Source organism: Gossypium hirsutum, chromosome D08, assembly GCF_007990345.1.
Source record: "Gossypium hirsutum isolate 1008001.06 chromosome D08, Gossypium_hirsutum_v2.1, whole genome shotgun sequence".
In the NCBI taxonomy this organism is placed as follows: domain Eukaryota; kingdom Viridiplantae; phylum Streptophyta; class Magnoliopsida; order Malvales; family Malvaceae; genus Gossypium; species Gossypium hirsutum.
In genome coordinates, this window is record NC_053444.1 from 67,865,665 (window position 1) to 67,876,336 (window position 10,672).

Here is a 10,672-nt window from a genome sequence, read left to right on the forward strand (position 1 = left end):
AACCGAGTCATGCCATAACTTATATTATGAATGCACGTTGGCCGATATATAAAAGTTGGATTGATTCAGATCAAACAAATCAGGTTATCCCTTTCGTAGAGATTAACTTGAATGACTTGTAAATATATTCGGTAGTGAAACTAGAAATGAGTTGTAGTAGACTTGTCCCTCCCCTAATATGATAGAATTGCTTTGGAGGCCCTTTAAAACTTTTAAGAATACAAATTAGTATGGTGACAAATTTTCATTTTTGTCGTAAAAACATTTATAATTTATTGCTAACCACTCCAAAATAAATTTTTGACTTCATCCCTAAACATATCTCTAACTTGGATAGTTAATAGTAGTCTTGGTTTGTTGTCTACTTTGATGAGGGGATTGATACAGTAATTGATCTGTATATCACCAAGTCTAATAATTCTTATATATTTAAAAACTTGTACAGGTTAGATCAACAACGAGTCCAACTATTTTGCGTTCCTGTTCTTCAGTTGTTATATGCACTCGTTATTACAGTTTTATTTATCTTGCAAAAAAAAACTATTTTATAGATATAATTTTACATAATTTTTTATTTAAATAGTAAATGCATTATAATATAAATACATCTAATAAGAAAATGGTAAAATATATATCCAACATTCGAGAATATATAAAAACATGATCCCGACATAATTGGACAAGTATTATTATTACTTTTGCAATTTCTCCCAAATATGAAAACATCAATGAACAAAGCAAATCTTTGTTCAACATTCAATTTTAAAATTAATTTTTTTAATAATACTGACACTTTTTGTATGAGTTTGTAGGTCGTATTTGCATCAACCGAGGCGCTCTTTAAATTTTATGAACTTGATTGAGTTCTATTTAGAGTACGGGAGACAAAACTCTGAGTGGAGCAATACCTTTCATTTTCCTTAATAAGTAAATATTTCATTAGATTTATTAAAATGTAAAAAAAAATTAATAAATTTTTAACAAATTTTCAATTGAATTGAAATTCGATTAAAAATTTCACTTATACGAATAGATTATGAAAATGTAGGTTTTATATTCCCCAAAAAATTAAATGCTCTTATAATTTAGCAATTTAAGGTGGTTGTATAAAATCCAATTAAAATGAATTTGATCCAAATAATGCTCAGCAAGTCTTGTTCACCTTTTAGCCCAAGTAAAGCACAGTTCATGGGTTACAAATGTAATCTCAGCCCATCTCACTAAGCATTTGTCCAAGTCTTGCATGCTACCCTAATCCAATCTCCATCATTTGAAAGTTCAATTCAAATCAGTAAATAGTTGTATCATGTACATTTGCAATATGGAGGTTTCAGTTTGCTATTATGATTGATCTGATGAATTTAATTACTATTATTAGCAATTAGATCCACCTTAAAACTCAGATTAAATCATATTCATCAAACTGTATTTGACAAATTAAACACAAAAAAATTAACACTGTTTTCTTTAGGAATCACAATATATAACTTTTGTCAAATACATATATTAATTTAGACAAAAAAAACACAAATACCATATTAAAAAATGTGTTAAACTCGAGTCCCAAATGATATATTATTAAGAGTAACACTCTAATAGTGGATGTGCCATTTTGGTAAAAACCAAGACTTCTTAGTCTAACAACACGTGCAACCCAATCCAAGACCAGATTAGTTTTCTTTTAAACAAAAGAGAATAAATGTTTGGTGAAATAAAGGCATAAAAACGAAAATCATGTTCCACCATTGAAGTAATCAAGTTGCCAAGAGATCCCAGCTAATCCAAACACTTAGCCACACTAAGACAATAATGACTTCACTAGGATGGTATCACCTAATAAAAAGACACATTGAACAAGTCCTCTATCAACAAAAATAATACCATATCAACATTTTAGAGGCTATCCCATCCAATTAGCTATCCTGCATAGATATTTTAACATCAACAATCATATAACATATCATAGATGATTTGTATTTTCCTATTGTACAATTAGGGTACAAGAATAGTAGTATAAGTATTTGGATGGTATATTGCTCTTTTTATTTAAAAAACGAATAAATTAGTTTTTATACATTGGATCAAAGAGTAAATTGGATTTTCTATTAAAAATTTCTTCCATTTTTACTGTTCAAAGTTAATCTCTATACATCATCATGAGGTACACGTGGTCTGATTATTATGTCAGTCAAGCCAGTTTATAACGATACAAATTGATAAAATTTTTAACAGAAATAATCTATAGAGGATATAAAATACAATCTGCCTCTTAGTATAAAGATATTTATGCTACTATTACCTACAATTAGAGGATTAGTAATCACATATTGACACGCATAATAAAGACATACCCATATCACACATATGCAGAGTGCAGACTATATCCAAATGAATTTGCTCAAATAAAAACTCAAATTTGAATAAATTTTATGGATAAACAGGTTTTTTACTACCAGATCTATCAGGGGAGTTATCATAAATGAAGTCGAATGCAATGTACTGAGTAGATGAAATGCTAGCTTTGTCCTATTGCAAGTTGGCCTAATTGGCACCAACTGTCTACATTCTTTGAACCCCAAAAACCACATCCCTGCATGCAGGTCCAGAATGGGAAACCTCTATGTTCATCTGATTTGCCACCTCCTGTTCAATTTCTTATAGGCTTTATAGCTTTCTCGGCGAATCTACATTCAATCAATCTCTTGTTGGTGGGTGGGTGGGTTTGGATATACATAATCCATTGCAGCTTTTCATTAGATACCCCAAATGGGAGAAAAAAAGATATGCAATCCAAGGACCACATTGTTCTCAATGTTTTTTTTTAAGGTATTTATCGAAGCGAGTCTAATGATAAATTCTCTATATTTTGTAGGTTTATTAAGAGAGTAGATGTTGATCACGGGTTTTAAAACTATTCTATACCCAAAACAAAGATCGAACTCTTTATCACTGATTTAACTTCTATTTTATATATCTACACAATATCAGTTAATTTAGATGATGATATATCATTAAAAAAGTTAACTTCTTGCATTATTTGGTTGATTGATAGTTTATAAAAATATTGTGTATTAAATATATATATATATATTAAGAGAAAAGACAAGCTGATGAGTTGGTACTGAATTTTCGAAAAAAGTAGACGATTCTACATGCTATGATCTGTGTCATATTTCAGAAAGAAATGGTAGCAAATTGGATATGTGTAAATTTTATAATATTTGATCTAGTTTTCTTTAAATAACATTATAAGTACTATAAATGAAGTATTTAATAAGTGAAAATTTAAAATAAAATTTTAAAGAAGCAAAATGGATAATGATATTAGATATTCGAATTCATTACCAACAAAAAGAGAGCATATTTAGATAATGAAAATTTGAGGGTTGACATCTCTTTTCATTTCAAATTTGCTGCAAATAGTAATTAGAATTTACAATTTTATAGAAAAATTAAATATTTATAAATATCTGAATTTGGACATATTTAATCATGAAAAATTCATATTGATAAATGAAACAACCGTAAAGCAGATATGAAATATATTTTAATTCTTACAAGAAAACCATGAGGTATAGTGGGGTGGTTGTTCACCTCATTTGGAGTTGGCAAGGGCTAGGGCCCCTAAAATGGAAAAATATAATCACATTGACTACTTTATATTTATAAAATTATAAATGAGTAAATTGTCAAATTACGTTTTCCCGCAAAATGATAAAATTTTAATTTAATTTTTTAAAAATTATAAATATATAAGCTAGTAAATGATGAAATTACATTTTAACTTTTAAAAAAAAATACATAACTCAATTCCAGCCATCCCAAAAATAATTTTTAGCTTCACTCCCTGACCTCATCCCTTAACCATGTAGTCGGGTGTTTTCGTTTATTTCTCCAAAGAATATTTACAGCAAAAAATTATCGTTGCTATAGATGATAAATACATTTATTTCGGAAAATAAAAAGAAAAAAAAACCCTTATTGGATGGTTGGTTGGTGAATAATATCTGGCTAAACTGGCACTTTTTGCAGTGGAAAACCAATCCCAAGAATTCCAGAATATGAGAAATTGAGATGGAAGAGACATGGTCTAAGGGAAACATTCATGCCGACCACCAACACATGAATATGGTCCTGCCCATACATGCTTGCCATATCATTCCCTCATCCTTCTAAATTACTTGAATATGATTCTAATATTTTAGAAATAAATTTTATAAAATATATTCATATACGACACTAACTCAAGTGCGATTATAATTTATACCCTTCAAGTTTTGTGAACTTATACAAATTAATATAATAATGAATCTGCACTTCGACTCCTCATTTACAATACATTTTTTATCCTCCTAAACTAATTTTTTAGCTTCACCCTTGATTAATCCAATTAAACATGATGAATTAGATGATGTCAACTATTTTTGACAAATTAAAGAAGTATAGAAGTTCATTACCAAATTAGAATATAGGAACTAAATTTCGAATTTAAACATAGTAGAGGGACTGCAATGAAAATGAATTTTTTTTAAACAAAACATTTAAACAGTTCCAAGTTCATGCACCATGCTTCATTGTCGATCAAATTCACTTCCAAAAACAAAATCCTGAGACCAGTTTCCAGGCTTCCATCTTCTTTTGTTCCTTGTGATTTACACCTCTTTAACCATAAGATTGAGCTGGAAATTACAAGTTTGTATTAATACCCTATATGCATATATATATATAGTGATGTTTCACTAGGTGACAACTGACAAGTATTGAATAAGTCTTCAATCACAAATTTGCTCCATATCTACCCCATCTTGAGCTTTTAAAAAGTTTGAACTACTAAAATGCCCCAAGCAAGTGAAAAATAAATTTCTAAACTCTATAAAACCCCAAGCAAGTATTTAATTTTCCCTTGCCTTTTACCATGGGGAAACCTTGCTTTATGTCCATGGACCAAGCAAACCAAAGGACAAGGATGAACCGCCTAGTGATGAGAAAAAAGGTGAAGTTTGCGAAAATTTCTGCGCGAAGGAATCTCCGTACATTGCGGAAGATAGTCCCGGGTTGTGTCGGTGCCGATTTGGAGACGCTGTTTCGGAGGTCTATCGAGCACATTATCGGATTGAAGTCACTTGTTTGTGTTCTCAAAAGTATGGCAAACTCTTATGGTGTATGACTGCAGTTGTTCCTTTGTGTATTATTATCTACATTTTCAGCAACATATAGAGATGACCAAGTAGATTATATTTCTGAAAATTAAATTAAGCTAAGCAATGTTATTTAATGTATTTTTTTTTTTACAAAGGAAACGTCAAGGCATATTATCAATTATCTTTGAAAATCCTCGGTATGTATATATGTATGTATGTATGTATGCTCTACAATGTCTTAATTACCCTTTAATGATCTCGAACTCTATTGACAATTCCATTAAAAATTAGGGTAAGTATAACTTTGGTTAAATTATGCTATTAGTCCTTATACTTTGTTAAAGTTGTGGATTTAATCCATGCACTTTAATCTGGTCATTTTTAGTTCTTGTACTTTTTAAATTTTAAAACTTCAATCCAAACCAAACAATAACTATTAAATTCATTAAGTTAAGTTATGCTATTTTCAAAATCTGATCCGTCAAATATGTTATCATATGTGTAATGTCACGTCAGCTTATTATTTTCACATATTACGCACTAAAAATCCAATTAATGAATTAACGAATGTCTACAACCCTAAGCGTAGTACAAGACTAGTAATTGAATTTAAACAAACAAATTTAATTGTTATTGTTTGAGTCAGGACTAAAATTTTAAAATTTAAAAGGTACAGAGACTAAAATTGACCAATTTGAAAAGTACAGAAATTAAATCCACAACTTTTGTAAAGTACAAGGCTAGCAGTAGAATTTAAGCTATAACTTTTGCTCTACAATGTTTAGTTCTTGATTTGGGAAAAATTAATAAGGACTAAAGTGAAAAATTGATATAATTTAAGGAGTAAATCAAGCATTAAGCCTTTTTATCTATATATCCAATTAACAACAAGAAAATGCAAGAGGGAGATGAGTCAAAATCAATGATTTGGAATGCATATAATGGAAGAAGATTAGCTGGCCTGCATAATATAAGATTAAGAAAGCACTTAGATTCATCAAAAAAGGGCTTTGGTTTGTGGTCTCCCGACCAAGTCACAAGAAAGCAAAATTATTGTCAATTTGCTAAAAGAGGGGTCCAAATCAAATAGACGAACAAAAAGAACATAAAATCCTAATAAACCATTACTTTGATTTTCAACTATATAATTGATATGAGATCAATGTTTTCAAGATATGATGATATTGGAAATGACTTATTTAATATGTTCTCTTTTTTTTTTCTTTTTTACTTTGTGTCCCATGCTTTTGTGCAAGGACCAAACATTTATGTTCCGGGTTAATTTCATGTTATGTCCTCGAACTACAATCCATATTCTAAATTAATCTTTGAATTTTTAAACATTTTAATTGAGTTCTCATAGTATTAGTATTGTTTCAATTAGATCCTTCAATCAGCTTGGGCTTTAAATTTAGCTTGTTTAATGGAGCATTTTTAAAATACATGGACCAAATTTTAGACATATCTATTTATTGCATGGATAATTGGTTCTAACGTGCTTAAGAAAAAAGAAGAAGAAATAGCTCTTATAAAGTAGACCGGTTCAATGGTTGACCTATCAACCCAAGCCCGAAGGTTCGCCTGAAATTTGAGAGAGTTTAGACAAAAATATTAAGCTCAAAAAGTGGAGTTGAACAAAAAAAAAATAGCCCTTTTAAAATATAGACCGAGCTCGGCTCAAACATTCAAGGTTCGAGCCCTACCCAACCCCTTTTTGAAGTTTGTAATATAACATAACATATTATTTTTATATATTATGCAATTTATATCATATAAAAATTAAATTTATAATAAATATATATAATACTATAATGTAAACATTAAAAAATGTTAAGTTATAAATATATAAAATTTTAATAAATATATATATATAAGCTGCGGTGAAGTTGGTGGAAAAATATGATTGATACGATTACATTTTTATTCTATTTAATAATTAAAATATATTAAGTTATTCTATATTTATTATAAATAAAAAATTAAATAAAGTATTATTTAATTAATTATTTTTTCAAGGATTTGTGTGTATTACTTTATAATATGTATATATATGATTACGCCACGTTTGATGAGTCAATAGAAAAGAGAAATGTTATGTTAAATAACACTTGATGAAAGATAAATGTTATTGCTTTGTTGAAATTTGTTATATACATTAAATTATTGTTATTATATAATCTTACCCTTAACATTTTTTTTTTATATTTTCCCACTTTTAGCATGCATTTTATTATTTTTTTCATGTATTTGATTAAAAATAATGTATTACTTTTGTCAAATTTAAAAAGAAATTAAGTCGAATTATATAATTTATTAAATTTCATCAAATTAAATTTTGATATAACTTGTACATTTACTTCATATGAAAAAAAATATTGATAAATATTTTAAAATAAAATAAAAATATGAGACAAAAATTCAGTTGAAAACAACAATATTTAAAATATATATTAACATCAGTGAGAGTTATCATTCCCATTAAGTAAAAAAATTTACGTGACTTTACTATTTATTAACCCAATTCATACCATAATTATGTAATAAATGAATTATTACAAGCAAATCAAATAGATTTTAATATTTAAATTTTTTATCATTATAAAAATAAAAAAATGACAAAAATTAAATTCGTATCATTTAAATATTTAAACAAAAATTGAATTGACAATAAATTAAATTTAAAAGTAGTGGGAAGAATGCATTCATAAGAGTCGAACATGATAAATTCTTCATTATTTTATATAATATATATTATATCTGAGACATTCAACATCAAATCAAATCAACACAAGAGTTTATGTTTTATATATATTTGAAGCACTTTGGGTGATTAGTAAAACCCGAGTGGATTGAGTTGGAAACATAAGTAAAAAGTTAATGAAGACATCAATCAAATCATGGCATTGCTGGTGTTTTTTGGTACACAGATTCTGAGGACAATTTGACCTATCAAATCATATCTAGAAAACCTATATTACTTTTTTTTTCCTAATAATATTAATAATTTAATGCTTTTCTTAAAAATATAATAAGAATTTTTAAATCTCATTGTGAATAAAAATGATCCAAATTGATTCTAAATACATTCCAATTATAATTAAAATAAAGTATATATTAAGATTAATTGTTGAAATATTCAAGGCTAAATTAAAATATTTATAGAAAAGATTCTAAGGCTTCAAAATTTCAAAACCTTTACAGTAAGTGTCAAAAGTCTCGTTTAAATATGAAACAGATAAACTTTTAGAGAAGAAAAAGTTGAAATCTATGTAAATATAATGAATAAGAAACATGTGCTTGGGAGAGAAAATTATGTATAGAAAGATTGACTTACAATATGTTTTTATACTTATAAATCCAAATGTTCATACTATTAAAATCATTTTGTTAAATTCATATTCTTTATAAGATCATTTCGTTAATCATACTGAATATAAATTTTGAAATCTAAAAAAGATAAGAGAGAATCGATTCCTGAAGAATGAAATTTAAGTTTATATAAAGATTGGAAAAGAAACATACATGGATAGATAGAGTTGATATGTAAATGGTTGGTTCAATGGGTTCCAACTTCCATTTTAACAATGGCTCCAAAAGCAAAAAGAAAACACCCTACCATTGACGGAGTTGCAAAGGGTTTATATTAAAATATTCAGTTAATATCAACCGACCCATACCCTTACCAAATAATAATAAAAAAACACCATTGATGCTCTTAATTATGGGGTTCACTAGCTCTAGCTGAAGCACTAGCAAGGCTTCTCATTACATCAACTTGAACTCTAAGAGATGTAATATAATCTAAAGTTTCTTCAATCAAACACACTTCATTCATAAACTCTCCACCTGGTATTAAACTTTTCAAAATCTGTGTTCTTTTCCTTACCAGACATTGAGCAATAGACCTTGTTATTTGTCCCTTTCGGGCAGCACCACATTTTGCTGTCCTTCGGATCCTACGGCTCCTTTTCACAATCTTCTTACACGCCGACGAAGCTCGTCTCGTCGTTGTCGGCACCGGCCGGTCGGGGTTCGAAATGAGTGCTCGGCTCCAACAGGTTAGACCCTTTCTTGCAGACGCCATGGCTGTATCAGCTGATAACTTTATGGCCTTTTTTCTCTCAAAGATACTCATCTTCTTGTTTGAAAACTTGCATCTTTGAAGACCCATTATCCATTTCTTGACAAACTCTTGCTTGAGTGGACTATGAGGAAGATGCATCCTACAAAAAAAAACAAACAAAAGTTCAAGGACCAATATTGTAATTTATTGAAAGTAAAACAAAAATGGAACTTAGGGTTTCAAAGAAGACAATAATATGGCATTAGTAGCAATTTAGCAAGGGACTAAGATTGTTATTATACATGTTACCATGTACATACCTTGGTTAAGCTTCTTCTATGGAAATAATATATATATATGGCTTTCTTTTAATGAAATTATTGTTGAGATGAGAGAAGTATCAGAAAACTGAGTCTGAGAGAGTGAAACAGATCCAAGAAAGTGAATCAGAATCCAAGAAAATAGAGAGGGGAAGGGAATGTACCATAAAACTTCATTTATTTGCTCAATGGGAAAACAAGTGGTGGGCCTATGAGGGAAAGACAATGCACATGCAAGCACATGACAATTCATGGCCCACCCCATAAACCTAGGGGATATATTTTAAAACCTTTTTTTCTTTTGTTTCTATTATTATTATTATTATTGGGTTTTTTATGGGTTAAGGTATCTCGAAAGTCCCTCTATTATAAGGATTGGATTAAATTAGTCCATTTATTATTAAATGGATTAATTTAGTTCATATGTTATTAAAAAAAATCAAATAAGTTCAGTTATAACAGAGTTACCATTTACTGTATAAAAATGTCTTAAAAATTACTTTTTCAATTGCAGTTTAATTCCAAATAAAAGATTTCATTTATAGAAACCATAAAAAATTATAAACAGTAATCGCTAACTTTATTCTAATTTGATATTATTTGATTCTTTTTAATAATATTAGGACTAAATTGAGCCATTTAATAATAAAGGGACTAATTTAATTAGATCCCCATAGTAAAGTGATTTCCAAGGTACATTCACCATTTTTTATGTGTAGTGAGAGAGATAAAAAAACTTTGGGTTACGAATATAAACAAAAATCCTAAATTGGAGTTATCATGAAAAACACCTCTCTTCCACCTACCTAACCTTATTTTATATACACACATATAAGTATATTAAGTTATATTTTTATTGTACAATCAGTCCCTACTACAACCCCTAACCCTCCATATTTTTAAATTAATAATATATATATTTGAATGTATTCGAATTCATTTTTTTTTAATTTTTACAATAATAATTACATCAATTCAACTAAATATACTTAATAAATTCTTAACCAAAGACAGATCTTTATCATTAACACTTTGAAGTTTTTAAAATTTTGATTAAACCCTCAAAATTTTTAAAAATTATTATTAAATTTCTTAAAAATTGTAATTAAGTCTTAAAATTTAATATCAAGATACTCATTTCTATAATA

General features: G+C 28.2%; 2 protein-coding genes across 2 annotated transcripts; one reads left to right on the top strand and one right to left on the bottom strand.

Annotated features, from left to right (window-relative positions):
- Nucleotides 1-4,785: 4,785 nt before the first annotated feature.
- LOC107928329 (uncharacterized) lies at nucleotides 4,786-5,363 on the top strand. The gene has a single exon (XM_016859517.2). The coding sequence runs from the start codon at nucleotides 4,916-4,918 to the stop codon at nucleotides 5,165-5,167; it is 252 nt and encodes an 83-aa protein (XP_016715006.1). The 5' UTR covers nucleotides 4,786-4,915; the 3' UTR covers nucleotides 5,168-5,363.
- Nucleotides 5,364-8,612: 3,249 nt separating this feature from the next.
- LOC107928278 (transcription factor IBH1-like 1) lies at nucleotides 8,613-9,774 on the bottom strand. Its single transcript, XM_016859467.2, has 2 exons — nucleotides 9,525-9,774; nucleotides 8,613-9,364 (listed from the first exon to the last, which is right to left on the bottom strand). Exon 2 carries the CDS (start codon nucleotides 9,361-9,363, stop codon nucleotides 8,857-8,859), a length of 507 nt encoding a protein of 168 aa, XP_016714956.1. The 5' UTR covers nucleotide 9,364; nucleotides 9,525-9,774; the 3' UTR covers nucleotides 8,613-8,856.
- Nucleotides 9,775-10,672: the final 898 nt, after the last annotated feature.